Source organism: Humulus lupulus, chromosome 1, assembly GCF_963169125.1.
Source record: "Humulus lupulus chromosome 1, drHumLupu1.1, whole genome shotgun sequence".
Classification (NCBI taxonomy): Eukaryota; Viridiplantae; Streptophyta; class Magnoliopsida; order Rosales; family Cannabaceae; genus Humulus; species Humulus lupulus.
The window spans coordinates 120748909-120772708 of record NC_084793.1 but is presented as its reverse complement, the minus strand read 5'-3'; the positions used below and the strand labels follow the sequence as shown (position 1 = coordinate 120772708).

General features: G+C 39.0%; 1 protein-coding gene across 1 annotated transcript; it reads left to right on the top strand.

The window, feature by feature from the left end:
• Window positions 1-1875: 1875 nt before the first annotated feature.
• Window positions 1876-2941, top strand: LOC133797386 (uncharacterized). The gene is made up of 2 exons (XM_062235270.1): window positions 1876-2477; window positions 2575-2941. The coding sequence occupies exons 1-2, from the start codon at window positions 2123-2125 to the stop codon at window positions 2658-2660; spliced, it is 441 nt and encodes a 146-aa protein (XP_062091254.1). The 5' UTR covers window positions 1876-2122; the 3' UTR covers window positions 2661-2941.
• The last annotated feature ends 20859 nt before the right edge of the window (window positions 2942-23800 follow it).

Sequence of the window (23800 nt, the reverse complement as noted above, 5' to 3'; positions counted from 1 at the left end):
TGTTCAGGCACCCCACGACTGGTTTGGGCCATGCGGCCCATTATCCTCCCTTACCTATTGATTAGACCACACCTACCTATCGATTAGACCACACCTCACTGTCAGGTTTTAGGAATTAATCATCAGTGTCACAGATATGACATGATGGGTAAGAAGGTCACGGGATGACCCCCTTTACCAACGCTCAGGTATCCTCTCCCTATAAATACCAAGACCCTGGGCGTTGCAAGGGGTTGGCATATTTTTTTTGTAAAGAAACACCCTGTAAGGAATTGTCAAGAGAGATCAATAATATTGACTGGTGGACTAGAGTGACTTTAACCTTCGAACCACCTAAAAGGAGAGTGATAACCTTCCCACGATACTAATTTCGCCAGTTTAGAGTTACGATATTTTCATATTACAGTTCACTATTTAGCACTAATACATCCTGTTTATTCGTATAATTATCTGTTGGCGAAGAACCGCGTCAACATACATGTACGACTATTGGGCAGGTGAACAACCAATACTAGAAAATTTATTAAGACTATTAGACGGTGAAGAAGAAAATACTTACCAACCTGCCTTGCTCAATAGCTTTGGAAGTATCTTGAAGCTCTTGAATTAAAAGCTTACCAGCAAAAACATTTGGAATTACAACAAGGGTTTCGACGCTATCTTCCTTCCAATTGGACTTGTTTTTTCTAATCCGGGTTCCCTGACACACTCCCGGTCGGTATACTGATCAAGGATAATTTTTTATCCCATCCCTTTTTCTCTGAAATAGTAGTAATAGTCGTCTAATTTCCTCCTACAATGGCAAAGCAAAAAACAAGTCACTCATAAATCGACTAGAACCGAGAAAACTAGACAATGACTTACTTGAGAAACTAGGCCCTTACTACAAATAACACCCATGCTAACAAACTTTGATTCTCGTTCAGATACCTTTGTTCATATTGACCCTCACGCCATTGTAGACACTGATTGAATACCTCCAAAGAGATGGCATATTGTTCTCATGTCCACCTTTTCCATATTCTCATGTTGGAAAACATGGGTTACGAAGGGTAATCCTCAAACGTGCTCAACCAGACCAACGAACGAAATTACCTAGTGAGGCATATAGCACCTAATTGTATTGGTATTAAATAACAAAATATCAAAATACATAGCGGAAAGAATAATAAATGGATTTTAAAAAAATCATTAATACTTGTAACGTCCCGCAACTCCAAATAAGGTTTAATACCTTTGTTAGTATGTTGGGAGGGCATAATTGGAATTATGTGCTTTTAATTGAATATATATATATGTGTGATTATGTAAATTATACGAGTTATATTATGATATGAGTGTTTATGCATGTGTTTTGTGTATCAAATGTGCTTAAAGACCCACTTTAGTTAAAAGTGACATTTTTGTAATTTTGACCTGTTGAGGGTATAATTATAATTTTACATGTTGTGTGTTTGAGATCACATTATTATGTGAATATATTCATGATATTTGGAATGAGACAATCCTTTTGAGCAATTTGAGCATAAAAGTTACAATGGCGATGAGTACCTGACTCGAGATGAGTACCAAAATTTATTGGTAAATAGAATTAATTGGGTGAATAATTAGGATTAACGATTGAACTGAGAATTTGTGCTACAATGTGAGATTTAATGGGAAATTAGGCAAAATGACCAAATTGCCCTTACTTCTAGTTTTGAGATTTAAATAACAATTTCGGTGGATTTTTTTGTTTTTGTTTTCTTTTAATATTGTGAGCAAATTTAATTTAGAGTTACATCACGAATGGTATTAGAGAAAGAGAATAAAATATGGATGGCAAGAATATCCTAGTCAGTACCTAGGTGTCCAGTCTTATTTTAAACATCTTGGTTGTGACCAAATTGGCTAATTCTTCTTACTAGAATCTTTGTAGTGGGGCTAGGCCCACCAGTGCCACCTTACCTTCCAGCCTAGTTGGCCCACTACGAAAAAGAGCCGATAAACAATCACCGCCAAACCTCTTAAACCTATTGCCACTTTACAAAGTCATTATGATTCACGAACCTCAGACAATTATTCTCCTACTCGGCAGCCGCCTCCTCAAAAATCGGCTCAGCCATCAATTCCACCAGTCACGATGTCGAAACCCCACGCTCCACCGCCGAAGCCTCTGATCAAGCACAAGTCATGGTCGCCGGACGCCCACCGCGACGAGGCGTGGCTTCGCCGGAAAGACAGGCATAGAGCCGTTGGTCTCCATCGCAGCAAGAGCGTATCTGACGAGGACTTGGAGGAGTTAAAGGCTTGTTTCGAGCTCGGATTCAGGTTCGATTCGCCACATTCGGATCCGAAGCTAACGGATACGCTCCCTGCGTTAGGGTTATATTACGCTGTTCACAAGCAGTACAGCAAGAGCCTATCGAGATCTTCGTCGTCCTCTTCGATGTGCTCCGATAATGATTGTGAAAGCTCTAGCACCATAATCGATCCAGGTTTGAATTAATCCCCAAACTTATTTTCATGAATTGTCATTATTGATCCAAAATTATGTCAACTGTGTTACATTTTATTTATTTATTTATTGCATAGGTGATGATTCGAAGATGGTGAAGACGAGATTGAGGCTATGGGCCCAGGTTGTTGCTTGCTCGGTACGGAAATCTTCTTCCGGGTGATTATTTTAGGATGAAAATAAAAATTTTAAAGAAAAAACAATGTATAGATAGAGGAGAAAGATGGGTATTATTCGATTTTTTATTGTTTATTTTATCATTTTAAATTCATTCATTTCATTATATATATAGTTTAAAAAAAAATCATTTTTATGGGGCAATTCCTTTCTTACCTAAGAAAAAGAAAAGAATATGCGAAGGAGTATAGTATTGTGCATTAAGTCAAAATTTGTGTATGAGAAATTTAAAATATTAAATATAAATAATTAAATGTTGAAACTAAAGCAATCACAATAAACATTTCCTTGCTCATATTATAGTGATAAATGGGGAAAAGAAAACTATTTTGCTGACGTGAAGTGTGAGAAACATAGGGTATGACAAATATGTGATCCAATACCATAATAAGCAGAGTTTACCATGATGAGATTTTGTTCATGTAAATTTGAATTGGATGGGCATACAAGAATTATAAGCTGGTGCAATCTAAATGCTCGTTCCTGTCCTTTCTATCCTGCCAAACAAAGGGCACGGTGATGAAAATGTATTGTGTTGGAGCGTTTGGCCTCATTTATGTTATAAGAAGTTGAGGGGATGTTAAAAGAATTTGTAGTATATAGGAAGAACCACGTTTGCATAAGCATAAGAGCATAAAGCAACCATTAACCAATATCACAAGTGCATTGAAATTGAAACACAACACAAGTTATATGCACAAGCACTAAATTGTCTCTGTTTGGTTGGTTGTCTTTGTGCATTTGATACCATTGAAGGTGTTCGAGATTCATGGTAAATCATCGAGTTACAATGCAGAAGATAGGGGATCAATATGCGAACTTTACACTGGGGATGAGGAGATGGAGGCCTCTCGTATGATGGGGTAGAGGAAGAACTCTCAGAAATAGACACAAGGTGGTGTTTGGTTGGAAAGTTTTGACATAAAGCGTGATTGATTTTCAAGCAATGCAACATAGGATGACCTCTCTATGGAGATTGGGAAGGGATTTGTATGTCAATGAATTAGAAAATAACTAGGGTTATAGAAGGAAGTCCTTGGACCTTTGATCATGAAGGAAGAATCCTTATATAAAGGAAGAATCATACGATAGGCTCAAAGTGGCTAGGGAATGGGGCGGCGGTGACAACAATGCAGGGGTTCGACGAGAGCAGTGGAGGAGGGAACAAAGAATCAATCTCGGTTAATGCTACAGGTAGCAGTGAGATGATTGTGTTAGAGACAGGAAGAATTCGCCAATCTAGCAATAAATGAAGAGTTTTGGGGGGAGAGAATTACGCTCATCGTATTAGTGCAGAAAAGGAGTGTAATATGAACAATCAAGGAGAAGATTTAAATGAATTGGTAGAAGCGGGAAAGAAGCAATTGTACCTGAATGATGGGCTAGTTATTTTGGACCCAAAAAGGACATCAGAACAAATGGTGGATGGGCTTTGTTGATGCTGTTTTTCGTCAACTTAAATCCGAAGAGCACTAAACAAAGATTTAGGAAATATGGAAAAACAGTAGGATTTTTACGTGGTTCAGCAGTTAAAATTTACCTAGTCCACGAGTCAATGTTATTGATTCGTGATACTCTCTCAAAGCTTTAGCAAATCAATTCTGCAGAATATTCTCAATACAATATTATCCTTCCCCACAAATGAAATTCTCCAGGCTATTTATAAACTTGGTCGACAGAGTATCTTCCTTTTATTTCGGAAAGTTACAATTCAAATTTGAAATAAATACAAATAAATGCACTAATTACATAATATTCCATGATAATTGAGATTTAATATCAGATAACAACAAATTCCTAAGGAATAGGGACCTTTTAATAGTTGTCGTGTTCAAAAACGCGTTGCTGACCTCGAACGTAAGGTTTACAAGCTTTCGAGATCAACTAACTCTTCGAGCTCATTATTCTAGTCAGCCTCCTCTTTAGCCAGTGATTTTATCGAGCTCAATCTTTGGAGACCAACGTCTTCGAGCTTGCAACTAAGGCTCGAATAACACTTATATACATCAGAGAAGATTCGTTCTTTCAACCTTGATGCTTAAGCTCGAGCCTTCTGAACTTGTGCTCGATCGCTAACAAGAACAAGTCAAGAATCATGCAAATTTATAGAAGTGTTCAGCCACTGCTTGTTATTTTCGAGCTTACGCTTTACAAGCCTATATTTTGAGGCTCATTTATGACGATGTCGAAATTTGGAGTGTAACATTTTGCCCCCTCAAAAGTGTTGGTTCGAATCCTATGAGAAGGAAACTTTTGAACTTCACTTTTTGAAAAACGTGCCACCTACCACACTCGAGTATGGACACGCGTCACATGGGGATTGCACACCAAAAGTACTCAAGTACTCCCTATTCCTGCACATGTCCTTTCTTAGGACCTTTTTGCCGCCAGTTTACATAATTAAATGTGATCCTTCAGATCCTCTTTTAACCCAAATTAAGGGCTTCGATCACTTCGACCCTTGACATCCCCTCAGGGGTATATATATGCACACCCCCTTTCATCTTCATCATTTTTACTTCTTAGAAAACACGAACCAGAGAAAAAAAGAAGAAAAACTAGAGCTTTCTTTGCATGTTCTCTAAGCCAAAGAAGCATAACCATTCTAGTATATTCGGCTCCGTGAAATCGTTCTTGCTTCCACTACTCCAGTCGACGATCTCATCATATCCACGAACAACTTTGTGTAAGCCTCATGATCTCTCTTTGTTGTATATGCATTTTTGTTTCCTTTTTTTTACGTGTTTCTTTTGTAAAAATGTCATTCTTGGTTTTTACTAGATTTTTAGAGCTTTATTTTTGCACCAAGAAAATTTTCGGATGTAAACAGCTTCGGCATGTTTAGAAGCACAATTAGGCTAAAAAATTTATGGTAGGTATGTGAAAATATGGAGTTTTCTGGTAATGGGGTTTTTCTGGTAATGGGTTTCGTGTGGCTTAAGAAATAGGATTTTAGATTAGGCTTTTAATGCACGAATCCCGAAAATATAGCCTTTTTGGGTAACTGCCACCTTTTTCCCTTGAAACCCAGGATTCTCTTGTTTTAAATTGGTAGTATCCCTCCCACTCTCGCCTGGGTATACTCTTGATGCTCAAACTCTACAATAGTTCGGGACAAACATCCGAGCCAATCTTCGCCCTTTCGAGCCTTCAGTCTCGATTGAGGCAATCTTGTTATCTCAAGCTTTCGAGCTCAAGTTATCAAAATTTTTAATCCCCTTATTATTTTATATATGACGGGCCCTCACCTTTTTCTTCCTTGTTAGATGTCCCACTACTCTGCAGTGATTGATCCGTAAGCAAAAAGAGCGGTGTGAGAAAGAAGACATATGAGACAGTTTTCGACGTCAGTTTGACGAGGCGAGGCCGAAGAGAGAAAAAGGAAGAGACTCCGAGTGGCAGCTTATCCTGACCCAAACCCCAAGATCGGACCTATCCCACTAGATCCCAAACTTAAAGTCATCGTAGCCTTTCCACCTAGTGCACTTTCATTTACTCTAATGGAAGATTTCAATACATCCAACATCCTCCCAAGCTCTCTCAGTCCCCACCTCGAGGGAGGAGTTTTTCGAGGTTGAGCATTATTGGAGCTCGGTCACTTCCACCAGCCATATCTCCGAGCTACTAGCCTACCACGGCCTCAAGCTTTCTGGTACCCTGATGTGTCGTCCTGCCACCTCCAACGAAAGGAGCTGTTATGCCCCGGGAGATGGCAATCCCGACCGCAAAGTCAAGCTCGCTGCCTGGAGCCGCGAACATATGAGGGCTGGGGCCCTGCTACCCTTGAAGAATTATTTCAAAAAAAATTTTGGATTATGCCGGTCTCGCCCCCTTCCAACTTCAGACCAATTCTTTCAGAATCTTGTCAGCCCTAAGGTCGTTGTACCATGAAATGAAGTGGGACGAGCCTTCAGCACAAGAGATATTGTATCTCTTTTGCCTTAAGTGCAACCCTTCTTGAACTCACATAGGAGACGGGTTCTACTACCTGTCGACCTCTTTCAAGGATTCTTTCAGCCTCGACTCAAACTCAGGAATCTTCAGCATATGAGGCCTGGAGACTGAATTCATTGCTAAACGGCGGCATCGTCTTGAGGAGGAAGTGGCCAGACTCGAGGCTGAGGAGACGGTGGAAGATTCCGAGACTGCAGTTGAAGAGGCATCTAACCCCTGAAATCAAAATCATGGGCTGCGACCCATTATCACTTGTACTTATATTTTTTGTGCCCTTGTGGTAAAGACAATTTACAACTCGATTCTGAGCTATTTTAATTATCCTATAACTTTATATTTTAATAGTAGTTTATATGCTTGAAACTTTCCAGCTTGAAAGCCTTTTTGCGCATCATTTACCTTTAGCTTTTTGCTTTAGTATTACATATCACATTTCTGGATCGAAATATTTCGAGCATGTTACTAAGGCCTCACTTTTATATTTGTTTATTCGCACAAATATATGTTTGGGTTTAAATTCAAATTTCAATACATTCATGCATAGTTTATCTGAAATACCCATATTGGACTTCGTTATTATCAAGGTTGAACCTCACTTTTACCATGTATTTAAAAAATATTCAAATGGTATGTAACCTTTGTTAGTCTAGTTATATTTTGTTCTTCCAGTTACTTTTCATCATCCTCGAATATTGCATCGAGGTTGCAGGTCAAAACTTATTTGCAAAAATTTCCAGCCCTAGTTTCGACTTATAGTTTATAGTTAGTTTATCTAGAATTCCAACTTTCGACTGTCGATTAGGTCTTGCTAGTTTGTTCTAGACTTGTTTTAGTTCGCGTGTTTGATTAATGATCCATACACTTATTGTTTTCTTCATGTCGGGTTCATAATCTAAACATGTTTAGTTCGCGTGTTTGGTTAATGATCCATACACTATTTGTTTTCTTCATGTCGGGTTAATAATCCAAACATTGCTATTAGAGTTACTTTTCATTTATGTTATATTTTTGGTAAGGTCCCTCACAATTTGGTAAGGTCCCTCCCAATTAGGCCCAAGCACCCCAGCAGATGGGTCTCATGTGGCCAAAAACACGCGCCTTAACACCAAGTCTCCCAATCCAAATTTTATGTCTCAGATCTTCTTGTTAAAATATCTCGTAGCCCTCTATTGGTATGCAACATTTTTCAACTGGTCTTCGATGAGGTCCAAACTTTCTTCGAGCTGGGACTGGTTCGAGGTTTGGTCATATGCGTCATGCCTTATGGTTGGGATTTCGACCTCGATAGGCAATATGGCCTCGCACCCATAAGCCAGGGAGAAATGGGTATGTCCCATCGAGGTTCTTGCCGTTGTTTTATGTGCCCACAAGACTTGAGGCAACTCCTTTGGCCATCTCCCATTTGCTTCTTCTAGCCTTTTCTTCATAGAAATTTTTAAGGTTTTCTTAACTGCTCTGACCTGGCCATTTCTTGGGGATGGGCCACGAAGGAGAAATTTTTTATTATCCCATTCTTTTTTCGCAAAAGTGTGTAAAAAAATCACTGTTGAACTGGGTCCCATTATCTGATACAATCTTCCTGGGCACCCCATATATATAGATGATGTTTTTCACTACGAAATCTAAGACTTTCTTTGAGGTGATGGTTGTTATAGATTCGACTTCGGTCCATTTTGTGAAATAGCCGACAATGACTACAACATATCTTACTCCACCTTTTCCAGTTGTCAAGGAACCTATGAGGTTGATTCCCCATATTATGAATGGCCATGGGGAGCTCATCATGGTAAGCTCGGTGGGTGGAGCTCGCGGTATCGAAGCGAACCGTTGACATTTATCACAGCGTTTGACATACTCGAATGAGTCTGCCTTGACTGTTGGCCAGAAATATCCTTGCCTAATCACATGTTTTTAAAAGCTATGCCCCCCGGTGTGATCTCCACAAAATCCTTCATGGATTTCTTCCAAAATCTTCTTTGCCTCGGGGGGAGTTACACACCTAAGTAATGGCATAGAGTATCCCCTTCTGTAAAAATTTCCTTCCAAAATGGTATATCTTGGTATTTTGGACATAAGCTTTCTAGCCTCGTTCCGGTCTGCAGGGAGATTTTCGGTTTCGAGGTAGTCAAATATCGGGGTCATCCAGGTGGGTTGTGAGTCAATCATGTTTACATCCTCTTCCTCAGGCTCAGTTATGCTCGAGGTGGGTAAGAATTCTACTGGGACCACATTAAGTGTGTCAGCCTCGTTAGTTGTGGCGAGCCTGGCCAATGCATCTGCATTTGAATTTTGTTCTCAGGGAACTTGTTCTACAGTGTAGAACTCAAACCCCACAAATGTTGCTTTAACCTTCTCCAGGTAAGCTGCCATTTTTATGCCACGAGCCTGCTATTCACCTAGGACTTGGTTAACAACCAATTGTGAGTTGCTATAACAATGAATGACTTTTTCTTTGAGCTCGATGGCTATCCGAAGTCCTGCTAATAATGCCTCGTATTCAGCCTTGTTATTTGATGCCTCAAAGCCAAACCTTATTGCCAAGTGGAAGAGATTTCCCGTTGGGGTGATTAGAATGATTCCTGCCCCCGATCCATTTTTATTGGAGGACTCATCGACGTAAAGTCTCCACAGCTCGCAGGCTAGGGTTATGACTTCCTCGTTGGAAATTCCTGTGTATTCGACAATTAAATCAGCCAAAGCCTATCCTTTGATCATTGTACTAGGATGATAAGTAATCTCGAACTGTCCGAGCTCAACAACCCATTTCAACAATCTCCCAGATGCTTCAGGCTTGGAGAATACTTGCCTCAACGACTGGTCAGTTAACAAATGAATATGATGTGCTTGGAAGTAGGGTCGAAGCTTTCGAGATGCGTACATTAGGCTCAAAGCCAGTTTCTTCATTAATGGGTATCTCGATTCTGCCCCCAGTAACCTCTTGCTGACATAGTATATAGGCTTTTGTACTTTCTTATCCTCCCGTACAAGTACTGTACTAATAGCATGCTCGGTTGTGGCGAGGTACAAGTATAAAACTTCCCCTACAATCGGTTTAGACAAGATCGGTGGCTCGGCGAGGTGTTTCTTAAGATTTTGAAACGCGAGTTCACACTTGTCTGACAATTCAAACTTCTTGCCCCCTCTTAAAAGATTAAAGAATGGGAGACATCGGTCCGTAGATTTCGAGATAAACCTACTTAAGGTCGCCATTCGTCCAGTTAAACTCTGGACATCTTTATGTTTCCGAGGCAAGGTCATGTCTATTAATGCTTTGATCTTATCAGGATTAGCCTCTATATCTCGAGCATTCACTATGGTTCCCAGAAACTTACTCGAGGATAATCCGAATGAGCATTTTTGTAGGTTGAGTCTCATATTGTATTTCCGGAGTACAGTAAAACATTCAGCGAGATCGTCTTCATGGTTATTGTTATGTTTGGATTTGACTAACATATCTTCCACATAAATTTCCATGTTATTCCCTATCTGCTCAGTGAACATCCTATTTACCAATCTTTGGTATGTGGCTCCAGCATTTTTTAGCCTGAAAGGCATTACGTTGTAGCAGTACATTCCCTTCATTTTTCTTTCTTTGTGAAGGGTTTTCTCTGGAGGGTCGTGACATTGATGGGGTAGCCGAGGTCGAGGTTGAGTTAACAATTGTCGTTGTAGTTATGGGCTGAGGGGTCAGTTTTAATGCTGACCTCGCCTCCTCTACATTGACAAATCTTTGGGCCCTTTTGTTGAACTCGGTTATTGTTCTTATAGGTTTTCCTTGCATATCACCCCAAAGGGGACTCCCTGGTAATATACCAGCTCTTACAGCCATAAGGTGGCCACTGTCGTCGATGTTACGGGCTCGTGCCACCTCTATGTTAAACCTCGCAAGGTAACTTTTCAACGATTCTCCCGACTGCTGTCTGACATTGGTTAATGTCGAGGCTTCGGGCCTGACGCCTACCATGGCAGTGAACTGTTTTTTGAATTCCTTTGCTAACTGATCCAAAGACAAGATCGAATGTCTTCTAAATTTCTCGAGCCAGTTTTTTGTTGGTTCTATCAGAGTGGTTAGAAACAACATACACCTGAGCTCATAACCAACATTGCTGACTCACATGATGGTATTGAATGTGCTCAGGTGGCTGTATGTGTTTGAGTTCCTGTCAAATGGAGCTACGTGGGGTATCTTGAACCCATGAGGAAACGACGTATTGGAAATATGTGGAGCAAAAGGCTCGAGCTCCTCATCAGAGTCATCAGTCTTGTCCCTGTTCCTTTCATCCGAAAGGAGCCTGAATGCTCTTTTGAGCTGGTTAATTCTCTCCTGGACAAAGTCCATGTTGGGGTTTTATGCCCTAATTAAAACCCAAATTCTTTGTAATCTCATTTTATTACCAATAAAAGAATAGAAATCATTTTTTGACTTGGTCAATCACTTTGCTCACATGTTTTATTTTCATGATTATTTGTTTAATATAAACTTCTATTAAATCCCGAGCATATAGCTAATCTTATTTATAGTGACGTAATCACAGTGGAATATAAATATGATTATATGTTCAAAAATAAGTTAGTCCTAAGATTAGTCAGTGCACCGGATTTACACTGACTTGCCAATCTACGATATGATCTACTTACACATTACAATGTTATGTTCTTTCCAGAACATTAGCAAAGTAGATAAGATCAGATGTATTTGTTACATCGGACAGGACCGATATTGACAGTTGATAAGATAAGTAAACATACCGTTATTATCTATTCTAGTCATATCATATAGTTGACCATAGGTCAATTCAATCTCAATTATGAGTGGTTAGTATTCTAACTGATTGTATTATTTGAGTTCTTTGACTTGTTCGTTACCAGCTTACCCTACGGACTAGCCCATACTTACATCTTGGGAACTCGGTAGTATAATTGAGTGGGAGTGTTAATCATAGATATGAACATCTATAGCTTCTGATGAAGAAGTGAAACGATGGTTTCCTTTTAGTTTGGTTCAAGGTGATAAATGATAGAGATCTCATTTCAGTAATTAAATTAGTTTACTGAAATATCATTTACAAGGAACTAAGTGTTTTAAGGATAAAATACAATGAGGGGTAAAACGGTATTTTAGTCCTATCTCATTGTAGACCGTCTATAGTGGATTGAGTGACAATTATGGTTGTAACAATGGATAATTAATAGCGTATCTATATTTGTTATAGAGCGTTCTATGAATTCAAGAGTGCAATTCCAAGTCTATAGTGGAGTCACGAGGAATTAATAAGTTATTAAATTTATTTGTTAGATTTATGATAACTTATTGGAGCTTGATTTCATAGGTCCATGGTCCCCATTGTACCTTGGATAAAATCATCTAGATAGTCTCAATTAATTGATTTAATTATCAATTATAATTATCAAAGTTGACCAGGTCAATTTTGGATAGTTTCACAGAGTTGTGTAATTTTGAGAAGAAAAGATAAATTATGACAGATTTATTAATTAAGATAAATTGGTATCTAAATTAATAAATAAATTTAAATCAATGTTCAAATTATAAATAATTAATTTGATAAAGGATTTAAATAATTATTTAATTAATTAAATCAATAGAAAATAATACAGGCCTTGATTTTAAGTCCAATGGGCTTATAATCAAATGGGAAATTTCACAGGCCTATTGCCCATGATAATTTCGACCTAGGGCTTCAAAATGGCTGTTATTTTATTGATTTTTTAATTAAATTAAATGGCCTAATTGAGTCTATAAAATGAGTGCTTAGAGAGAAGATTTCAGAGACGACAGATAAGTCACAAGTCAGATTTTCTGATAGTTTTATATTCTCTCTAAACACAAGTCCCTTTCTAAGCCACTTTGTTATTTTCTCTTCTTCTCTCTATATCTATCTCATGTGTTGAGAATTGCCTACACTAGTCTAGGTGGTTCTAAGGATACATTGGAAGATCGTGAAGAAAATAGAAGATCGGTTCAGTTTCTTGGTAATACTCTGCGACAGAGAGGATACAAGAGTTAGAGAAACTGAAGGAAGGACTATTTAATTCCGCTGCGTATACTGTAAGTATTCTATTCTTTGTTTCTCTTTGAGTTCAATTTTAGAAACATGTTTTAGGCTATCTCGTATTAATTTGTTTAATATTAGATATACATGAAAATAAATAAAGATCCTGTATAAGCCTAATCTAACAGTCCACTGGAGGCTGAGCGTTATGCTTGGGGGAGCTGGTTATTGTTTATTAAAACTCCAGCTCCCTGTCCCGGCATAGGGTTATACTGATTCCCATATGACGGCTATACAGGTTCCTTTTGGCTGTTCAAATGATTGCGTAAATCGGGGTTTGCGGGATTGGCCTGCCCCCGGTTCTGGTTCAGATGATCTCGAAGATCAGGATTATTGCCATAATTCCCAGTATTCATGGGTTCGGTATCATATACGCTTACAGACCTAGAGGGGTCTAAGCTCCCACTCATAAAACTGACATTTCTGTCTGGTTGATGGGCTAGGTGGTTATGAGGTGGGTCTTCCACTAGCCTTCTTGCTCCAGTTGTTTCCGATCTTGACATGTGCCTTCCTGTTGGTTGGGCAGCCCTATGTCCTCGAGCTGCCTCTCTCTCGCCCCCATGCCCAGGTCGGGTTTGACAGTTCCTATCTCGGCTCCCACTGCATGATGGGCTTTGTGGTGCAGGCTCCCCTGCTTGGTTCCTATGAGGAGTTGGCTGGGGTGCCTCTCAGAGTGGTGAAGGGTGTCTTATAGGAGACGATGGATGCCTTATAGGCGATGGTGGTGACCTCCAATTGTTAGGCCGAGAAGGCCCAGAATTGGCCCGGACAGGTTCCGAGTTGTTCCTGACAGATTCAGGATTAGAGCTCCAAGCTGTCAGAGGAACTCGGTTATTCCTTGTTCCTGTGGTTACCTCCACAGTCGGGTTGCCAGTAGTATTGGTTTAAGTATTCCTTCTAGGGCGTTCATCGCCAGTGTTTGCCTTGGGCCTTGGCTGAGCCTGCTGAGCCCCTTGTTCAGCCTTCTTGGCGGCCGTGCTCCCACAGAGACGTCATCTAGGCCTTCGGGGTGGTGCCTGGACCTCAGCGGCCTATCTGGCCAGTTCTTCATTGCACCTTGTGGCCTCTGCCAATTGTTGGTGCAGTTGGCGATTCTCCAGTTCCACAATGGGGATATACCTCTCAAGATTATAGTAGAGGTCCTCGTCAGGCCTGGGAGTCAGAGGATGCACTCCCCTCGTTTGGGCTGTGGTTTGTCATTGGTTGCTTCCCAAGTCTCCGTGGGTAATCTTCAGTGCGAGGAGTTTGCTCCTCAAGTATTCGGGGCAATGGTTGCCCACTAGCACCTGGGTTGTTTGAGACGACCATTGGTAATTCAGGAGGCTTTTGACTAAACAATCCAAAGATTTACTTAAGGCTCTCAATGAAAGCACCAAACTGTTGACGCCATTTTTTGTCAACTTAAATCCGAAGAGAACTAAACAAAGATTTAGGAAATAAGGAAAAAATAGTAGGATTTTTACGTAGTTTAGCAGTTAAAATCTGCCTACTCCACGAGTCAATATTATTGATTCGTGATACTCTCTCAAAACTTTAGCAAAGCAATTCAGCATAATATTCTCAATACAATATTGTCTCTCCCCACAAATGAAATTCCCCGAGCTATTTATAGACCTGGTTGACAAAATATCTTCCCCTTATTTCGGGAAGTTACAATTCAAATTTGAAATAAATACAAATAAATGCATTAATTACATAATATCACATGATAATTGAGAGTTAATATCATATAACAACAAATCCCTAAGGAATAGGGATCGATAAATAGTTGTCGTGTTCAAAACGTGTTGCTGACCTCGAATGCAAGGTTTACACGCTTTGGAGATCGGCCAACACTTCGAGCTCATTATTCTAGTCAGCCTCCTCTTTAGCTAGTGATTTTATCGAGCTCAATCTTTGGAGACCAATGTGTTCGAGCTTGCAACTAAGGTTCGAATAGCACTCATATGCATCGGAGAAGATTTGTTCTTTTGAGCTTGATACTTAAGCTCGAACCTACTGAACTTGTGCTCAATCACCAACAAGAACAAGTTAGGAATCATGAAAATTTATAGAAGTGTTCAACCACTGCTTGTTATTTTCATGCTTATGCTTTATGAGCATATATTTCGAAGCTCATTTATGACGGTGTCGAAATTTGGGGTGTAGCAGGCTCAATGAAGTGAATGATGTGATCATGGACCAACTTACTGATGAGGCCTCAAAAAACTTGTATTTGGTGGGCTCTGATTGGCAGGTCCACCATACATCATGAGTGTGCTAAGTTGTAACTATCGTGGGCTTGGAAACCCATGGGCTATTTAGTTCCTTAAAGATGTTGTTAGTCAAAAGAAGCCATCTTTTTTGTTTCTTTGTGAGACTTTGTGTCGACATGAGAGAGTAGAATGGATTCGTAGACAACTGGGTTATGAACGTATGTTTGTTGTGGGTGCACGGGGAAGGAGTGGAAGTTTAGCTTTGTTATGGAGGAATCAGGAGGAAGCTAGTCTACTAAGCTTCTCGAATAACCATATTGACATTGTGGTGAAGATAGGTGACATGGTGGAGTGGAGACTAACAGGTATGTATGGGGACCCAAATAGAAACCTAAGAAAGAACACTTGGGATCTAATTCACAAACTAATGAAGGAATCTAGCTTGCCGTGGTGCATTATTGGAGATTTGAACAATAATGCAAGTCAGGAGGATAAGAAAGGAGGTAACGCTTACCCAAATTGGTTAGTACATGGCTTTCAAGAGGTGTTGGGAGAGTGTGGTCTAGTGGACTTAGATTTAAATGGGTACTAATATACTTGGGAAAGAGGAAGGGGTATAGATCAGTGGGTGGAAGCACGGATTGATAGAGCCTTGGCGTCTAATCTTTGGGTTAAAGATTTTAACTCGGCTAAGTTATTCAAGTTGGAGATATCATCTACTGACCACTGCCCTTTGTTATTAGAGCCTATTGTTCGACAAATTTTCACTTCTCATAAAAAGTTCAGATTTGAGAATGTGATTGAAGGAACCAATGTGTTACCAAATTGTGAAAGATTGTTGGGAGGCCTATAGAGAGATGAGAATGCAACATAAATTGGAGTTTTATGGGGAAAAAAATAGCAAACTCAGGAAAGGAGTACACTGGTAACTTTGGCAGAAGGATAAAGGGGTGTAAGGAGGAAATGAAGAAAGTTCCTAGTAGAACAGATGATGCTTCAGTGTGCCGTTACAAAGAGTTGAGACAGAAGTTGTTTGAGATTTTAGACCAGTGGGAAGTGTTTTGGAGGCAGAGATCAAAGCAACTTTGGTTAAAGGCAGGTGATCAAAATAGTAATTTTTTTCATGCAACAGCTAGTGCTAGAAAGAGATCTAATCAAATTTACAAACTGCAAGGAGGAAATGGAGAGTGGGTTTATTGGGAAAGTGGTCTCTAGGAACTCATGATAAATTATTTCTCACAATTGTTTAAAGCAACGAGTACAAACTGGGAGGAAATAGTGGAGTCTATCCCTGCATCGATTTCAGAAGAATAGAACAGAGATCTTCTAAGATAGATAGATGATCAAGAAGTCAAGGAGGCAATGTTCCAGTTGCACCACGATAAGTCTCTGGGTCCAGATGGTATGACCCCTTGCTTTTAACAACGTTTTTGGAGCATAGTGGGGGCAGATGTAGTAAAATCAGTCATGAGTTTTGTATACAATGGAGTGTTTGCGAAAGGATTTAATGAAACAATTGTGGTTTTAATTCAAAAAAAGAAGAATCCTACCTCAATGGGAGATCTTAGACCAATATCCCTTTGCAACTTGTTGTATAAGGTTGCTTCGAAGATGCTAGCAAATAGGATAAAAGGTTTGTTGAATCAAGTGGTTGTAGATACACAAAGTGCTTCTATCCCAGGAAGACTAATCACATATAATATTGTGGTGTCGTTTGAAGTGATGCACTATCTAAAGAGGAAAAGGAGAGAGAATGATGGGTACACGGCTCTAAAGTTGGATATGAGCAAAGCATATGATAGAATTGAATGAGGCTATTTAAAAGCTATGTTGAGAAGAATGGGTTTTGGGGATAGGTGGGTGGAATTAATTTTTCACTGTGTATCAACTGTCACTTATAAAGTGGTTCATGGAGGTAGAGAAATGGGTCCAATTTGTCCATCAAGGGGAATAAGACAGGGTGACCCATTGTCACCATATCTGGTTACTCTTTGTGCAGAGGAACTCTCATAGTTGATAAGGAGGTATGGGGCTAAAAAATAATTGAATGGTATCAAGGTGGCTAGAGGAGCATCGTTAGTATCCCATACACTTTTTGCTGATGATAGCTATTTGTTTTGCAAAGCAACTGTTATAGAGGACTCTTACATTATGGAGTTATTGCAGAAGTTTGAGGAAGCATCAGGTCAACAAGTTAACTTGGCTAAATCTTCAGTCTTCTTCAACACTAATACAGAGCAAAGTATGAAAGAAGATGTTTGTCAAGTACTTGGGATGCAGGAAGTAGATGATCACAGCACCTATCTTGGACTTCCAAACACCATGGGAAGAAACAAAGTTGTCATTCTTGGCTTTCTGAAAGAGAAGATAGGAAGAAGGGTGCAAGGGTGGGATGGAAAATTACTGTCAAGAGCTGGAAAAAGAAGTTTTAATTAAAACTGTGGCACAATTCCTCCCAAACTATGCTATCAGTGTCTTTTTACTTCCATTGGAGATAAGCAAAGATATGGAAAGATTAATGAGTAAGTTTTGGTGGCTATCTTTTACTAACCAGAGTAAGGGTATTCACTAGATGAGTTGTGTCAGGTTAAGTGACCATAAAAGTAAGGGAGGCATGGGTTTTCGGAACCTTAGAGATTTTAATTTAGCTCTACTTGGGAAACAGGGATGGCGCTTGTTGAATAGAGAAGATTCCCCAGTAAGCAAAGTTTATAAAGCTAGGTACTATCCCAATGGCTCGTATTTGACTGCTCAATTAGGGAATAACCCAAGTTTTATTTGGAGAAGTATTAGAGAGCCCAAAGCATTATTCGAAGTGGGGTGAGATGGTGCATAGGTTCGGGCTGGAAGGTGTCTATAGTGGGAGAATCTTGGCTCCCTGATGACACCAATCCATTTATTAATTCTGTTGCTCAGGGCCTGGAGCTTAAGACGGTAGACTACCTCATGAAAACAGGTGATAGAGAATGGGATGTCGATCTTATAAGGGTCATGTTTGAAGAAAGGGATGGTGATCTTATTCTCAGTAACCCTCTAAGCTTCTCTGTGGATGTTGATAGATTTCAGCGGACAAAGGAGACAAGTGGTTGTTATACTGTGAAAAGTTCTCACAAGATGATTGAAGTGTTGAACGGGAGGGGGCGGATGAAGACAACTAAGGATTTTGGAGAAAGCTTTGGAACCTAAAAAATCCCACCAAAAGCTTTAAACTTGGTTTGGAGAGTGGCTGCACATTGCCTTCCAACCATGACTTAGCTGCATTCGAGACACGTCCATGTTCAGAGGAAATGTCCAGTCTCATCAAGCTGAGGAAACCATTTTACATGCACTTGTATGCTATCCGTTTGCAAGTCTGTGTTGGGAAAGAGCTATGTCTGGAATCCGATTAGTTGGAAGAACTGATTTTTCTGACTGGTTGGAGGGAGTATTTAAGCACGGATGAAAGGAGCAAGCTTCTATGGAAGCCATGCTTTGTTGGGGTCGGTTTTGTACAACTGTGCTGTGGGAAAAAGTTGTGATATGGGAAAAAACACTGTTGTGCCGTGGGAAAAAGTTGTTGAGTGTTTAGTAAATTATAGATTTTAAAGTGCTGTAAATTAGAATAGCAGTATCAGGATGTCATATTTATTTTATTAAAATAGATTTACATGTTTAAATTAAATATATTTTTGATAAGAGACTAATAAATTGATCATAAACAAAAATATTATATTATATAATATATATATTGTTGTGTATATATATATATTATAACTAGTCGATGTAGCTAAGATTCGAATTATAATGATAATAGAATTATATCTTGTTCATGATATAATTACAAATATGTAAAACTTAAGTTATCTCAAAACGCTAATTTTTTATGTCTTCAATTAATTTAAACTTACTAAATTAAAACAATATCTAATAAATATAAATTAAAAAATATTTTTTGAGCAAAAATAATATTTAAGAATTAAGTATTGTTAATTTTATTAATTATTTTCTGACTATTTACCAAATATTATTATTGCATAGCTTTTTCAGAAATAAACTTTTAGCTATTTTAAAAGCTGTCCCAAATGGGGCCTTCATCCATATGGAAAGCTCGAAATGTTAGAGTTCAGTTTATGGTTAATTAGTTAGGCTTGGTTTGTTAGCATTCTTGGTTATCCAATTCTGTTTCATTTTAGTTAGGTTTGTTATCATTGTCTTGGACCTTTCTCAGCCTTTATTTAAGCTGATTTGGTCTCCTTGTTTAATACACTTTTGGTATACTTTTTGACTGAATATTAAGTCTTCTTACTCTAATATGGTATCAGTGACCATCTGACCTTTCTTTTCCTTTGTTTCCATGGCACGAACAAGAGCTACAGGTCTTCGAAATACAAGCCCCGTTCCTCCTCTTCCGGAGCCCTCAATGGCTGTTACTGATTCTTCTCTTCCGAATCCTGATGCTCCTCCTCAAGAACCCCCAATTTCTAGGGTTACGAGTTCTCCCATCCATGTCTCCAATCGTTTCTCTTCTTTCTCTGTTCTTGATCGACCTGCCCATGAAGATGGTAGTAGTTCCTACTTCTTGAGCACAGGAGATCACCCGACACTTGTTCTTGCTTCTCCTCCCCTCACAGACAAGAATTTTCAACAATGGAGAAGGGATTTCAAGATTTCCATTCGGGCTAAGAACAAGCTCCCCTTCCTCAACGGATCTCTCCCTCAACCAGCTGAAGATGATCCTCTTCTCAATCAATGGCTTCGCTGCAACCACATGGTAATGTCTTGGATACTTCACTCTGTTTCCCCTGACATCAAAAGTAGTATTCTATTCTTGGACATTGCTGCTGCTATGTGGAATGAACTAAACAACAGGTTTGATCAAGGCAACGGACCTAAGATCTTTGATCTTCGAACATCTTTCATCAGCCTTGATCAAGGTGATGACTCTGTAAGTTCCTACTTCACTAAACCCAAAGCTATATGGGATGAGATTACTGATTTACGCCCTAGACTTCCATGTACTTGTGCTGCTTCTGCTGATTCTCTTGATTTTCTTAACCAATAACATGTTCTTCAATTTCTCACGGGTTTGAATGAATCTTTTCATGCTGTAAGAGCCCAAATATTATTGATAGATCCATTCCCCTCTCTTTCCAAAGTTTTTTCCATGATTATTCAAGAAGAAAATCAAAGAAGACTTCGGCCATCTCACAACACAACATTCATTGCTGTTGTCCCTCCATCTGTTCCACCTTCTACCTCTCGCACCAAGAAGATGCGTCCCACCTGTACTCATTGTCTCAAACCAGGGCACCTCAAGGAGAAATGTTTTTTCCTTCATGGATTTCCCCCGGGTTATGGTGATAGATGCAAATCTGATTCTGTCAAGACTAATCAAGTTTCTGTCTCTACTTCTTCACCAAGTGCACCGATCATTTCACCATCTCAATTGGAACTCAGCCAGCAACTTATTGCTCTGTTAAGTCAACAGCTGCATCACACCTCTTCCCCAAGTGATACTCTTCCTCAAGTATCCAATATCACTAGTAAAATTGTATCTTCTCCTTTTTTTTTGGATAGTAGATAGTGGTGCCACACATCATGTTTGCCACTCTACCAATTTTTTTTATCTCTTTTACCAATCACATTCTTGATAAATATGTTACTTTACCTAATGGCCATAAGATTTTTATTAATAAATCTGGTACTGTTTGTGTAAACAAAGACATATTATTAACTGATGTTCTTTACATCCCTGAATTTCGGTTCAATCTTTTTTCTGTACCTGCTTATCTTCACAACAGTCCTAACACTATTCTCTTTGATCATACTGACTGTTTTCTTCAGGGTCCTCAGCTGACTTCAAAGATTGGGATTGCCAAGAAAATAGGCAACCTATTCTTCATCCAGCAAGATCATTCCTTATTACATTCGGGTTCTACCAATTCTTCTCTTTCACATATATCTACTGCTGTACTTACCTCTAGTCATAATAATACTTTGCACACCACATGTAATAATTTGGACCAATGGCACTTTCGCCTTGGTCATCCTTCTGTACAAGTTTCAAAAGCTATCAATAAAAATTTACAATTTTCAGATGCTTCTCAAGATCATGTGTGTTCAATTTGTCATCTTGCTAAACAAAAAAGATTACCTTTCAATCCTCAAAATAATATGGCTGCCTCTCCTTTTGATTTAATTCACTTAGACATTTGGGGTGCATTCCATATCATGAGTTTAGAAGGGTACAAATATTTTCTGACTATTGTTGATGACCACACAAGATATACTTGGGTTTACATGCTTAAGACTAAATCTGAAGTTCAAACCATTATACCTCAATTTTTTAACCTTGTTGCCACTCAATTTTCGGCTTCTATTAAAGGTATTCGGACTGATAATGCAAAAGAGTTTAATCTTACTACATTTTATGCATCTAAGGGCATTGTTCATTATCACTCATGTGTCGAAAGACCACAACAAAACTCTGTTGTTGAAAGAAAACATCAACACATTTTAAATGTTGCACGCGCTCTTTTATTTCAATCTCAGTTATCTCTTCCTTATTGGTCATATATTATCAATACAGCAGTTTATCTTATCAATAGATACCCTTCTATGATTCTCAAAAAGAAAACATCATTTGAATTACTTCATAATAAACTTCCTTGTTATGATAATCTTCGTGTGTTTGGCTGCCTTGCCTTTGCCTCTACTTTAGATAGTAAACGACATAAATTTTCTCCAAGGTCCAAACCTTGCATCTTCATTGGTTACCCTCCCGGAATGAAAGCATATACTCTTCTTGACATAGAAAGCCATCAAATTTTTCATTCTCGGGATGTAGTTTTTCATGAGAATATTTTTTCATTTAAAAATAATCTATCTCATCATAATATTGATTCTTTGTTCTCTCAATCCATGTTGCCCAATGCAGGGACTAACTCTTCTTTACAACCTATATCTTCTCAATCTGAAGCTTCACATCAGCAGCAAGATTCACATATTTCATCACATATTCCTCATTCGTCTACTTCTGGACGTGTTCTATCACGCCCAAAATATCTTGATGATTATGTTTGTAATCTAACTACCTCTACTGCGCATCCCTTACATGATTTTTTGTCTTATGATAGGCTTAATGAATCTTTCGGGTTGCCATTCTTGCTGACAATACTATTATGGAGCCCACTAGCTACAAACTTGCATCTGTCATACCTGAATGGCAGCAAGCGATGGCTATAGAAATCAAGGCTTTAGAAGATAACAACACATGGACAATAGTTTCTCTTCCTCCTGGATATCACACCATAGGCAGCAAGTGGATATACAAAGTAAAATATCAAGCCAATGGCTCCATTGACAAGTATAAAGCTAGATTAGTGGCCAAAGGCTACACCCAAAAACAAGCTCTTAAATGACACAGGTTATATGGGCACCAAAGTTTCCTCCACTCCTATGGAGCCAAATACTAAACTCAGTAAGGATGAAGGTCCTCCCTTATCTGATCCTACAGCTTATAGACAACTTATTGGTAAATTAATTTACTTAACCATAACTTGACCTGACATCTCCTTTGCTGTGAATCATTTAAGTCAATTTTTATCTTCTCCTAGAATGCCTCACATGCAAGCTGCCCATCATATCCTTCAATACTTAAAGGGTACCTCGGGCCAAGGCCTTTTCTTTCACTCTTCTTTTACACCCCACTTAAGTGCTCATGCTCAATCTAATTATACTTCAGATTTCAGTCTTAAAATTTTTTCAGATGCCGATTAGGGATCTTGTCTTGATACTCGACGCTCAGTTTCAGGCTACTGCATATTCCTTGGCCAATCTCTCATTTCATGGAAGTCCAAAAAGCAAACCACTGTGTCTCGCTCTTCTGCTGAAGCTGAATACCGTGCTATGGCTAATGCTACTTGTGAAGTAACGTGGTTGATTACCTTACTCAAAGACTTCCAAGTCATTCACAACAATCCAGCTATCTTATATTGTGACAGTACCGCTGCAATCCATATATCAGAAAATCCTGTTTTTCATGAGAGAACAAAGCACATCGACATAGACTGTCACATTGTTCGCGAAAAAATACAAGAAGGCTGCATCAAACTCATTCATGTCCCTACAAAGAACAATATAGCTGACTTGCTCACCAAACCTTTATTTCCAGCTCAATTTAAGGACTTAATATCCAAGATGAAAGTTAAAAACTTGTACATTTCATCTTGAGGGGGTCTGTTAGAGTTCAATTTATGGTTAATTAGTTAGGCTTGGTTTGTTAGCATTCTTGGTTATCCAATTCTGTTTCATTTTAGTTAGGTTTGTTATCATTGTCTTGGACCTTTCTCAGCCTTTATTTAAGCTGATTTGGTCCCCTTGTTTAATACACTTTTGATATACTTTTTGATTGAATATTAAGTCTTCTTACTCTAATACGAAATGAGCTTGTGTGGCAAAATAAAATTCGGAGGGTAGAGGAAGTGGTATCATCAGCAAATCTGGATCTTGATGAATAGAAAAGGCCCATTGTAGTAGTGGAAACTTGGCATCATTCAATGGATTGTCAGAGGATGGGGCAAATGTTTGGGTTAAGCCACAATTGAATATGATCAAGGTAAATGTAGATGCTGCCATTTTTTCGGCTAATGGAAGGATTGGAGTTAGTAGAGTAGCTAGGGACTTTGATGGCAATCTTGTAGAAGCTCAAGTTCGCTGCAAGCAAGGAAATGTAACTTCAGAGATAGATGAAGCAATTGGCATAAATGAGGCTTTAAGCTGGATTACAGAGAAGGCTTGGGAAAGAGTGGTCATTGAAACTGATTGTCCAGTTGTTGCATAGGCAATCCGAAGCACTACTAGTATGGTTTCTTCTTTTAGATTAATAATAAGTGATTGTAAAAGAACCTTGCTAGGTTCAAGAGATG

What these genes read in the sequence shown, in the direction of transcription:
- LOC133797386 (XM_062235270.1), top strand. Translation starts at nt 2,123, where the DNA reads ATGTCGAAACCCCACGCTCCACCGCCGAAGCCTCTGATCAAGCACAAG. An exon ending in TAGCACCATAATCGATCCAG is followed by an intron (nt 2,478 to 2,574) that starts GTTTGAATTAAT and finishes TTTATTGCATAG; the next exon opens with GTGATGATTCGAAGATGGTG.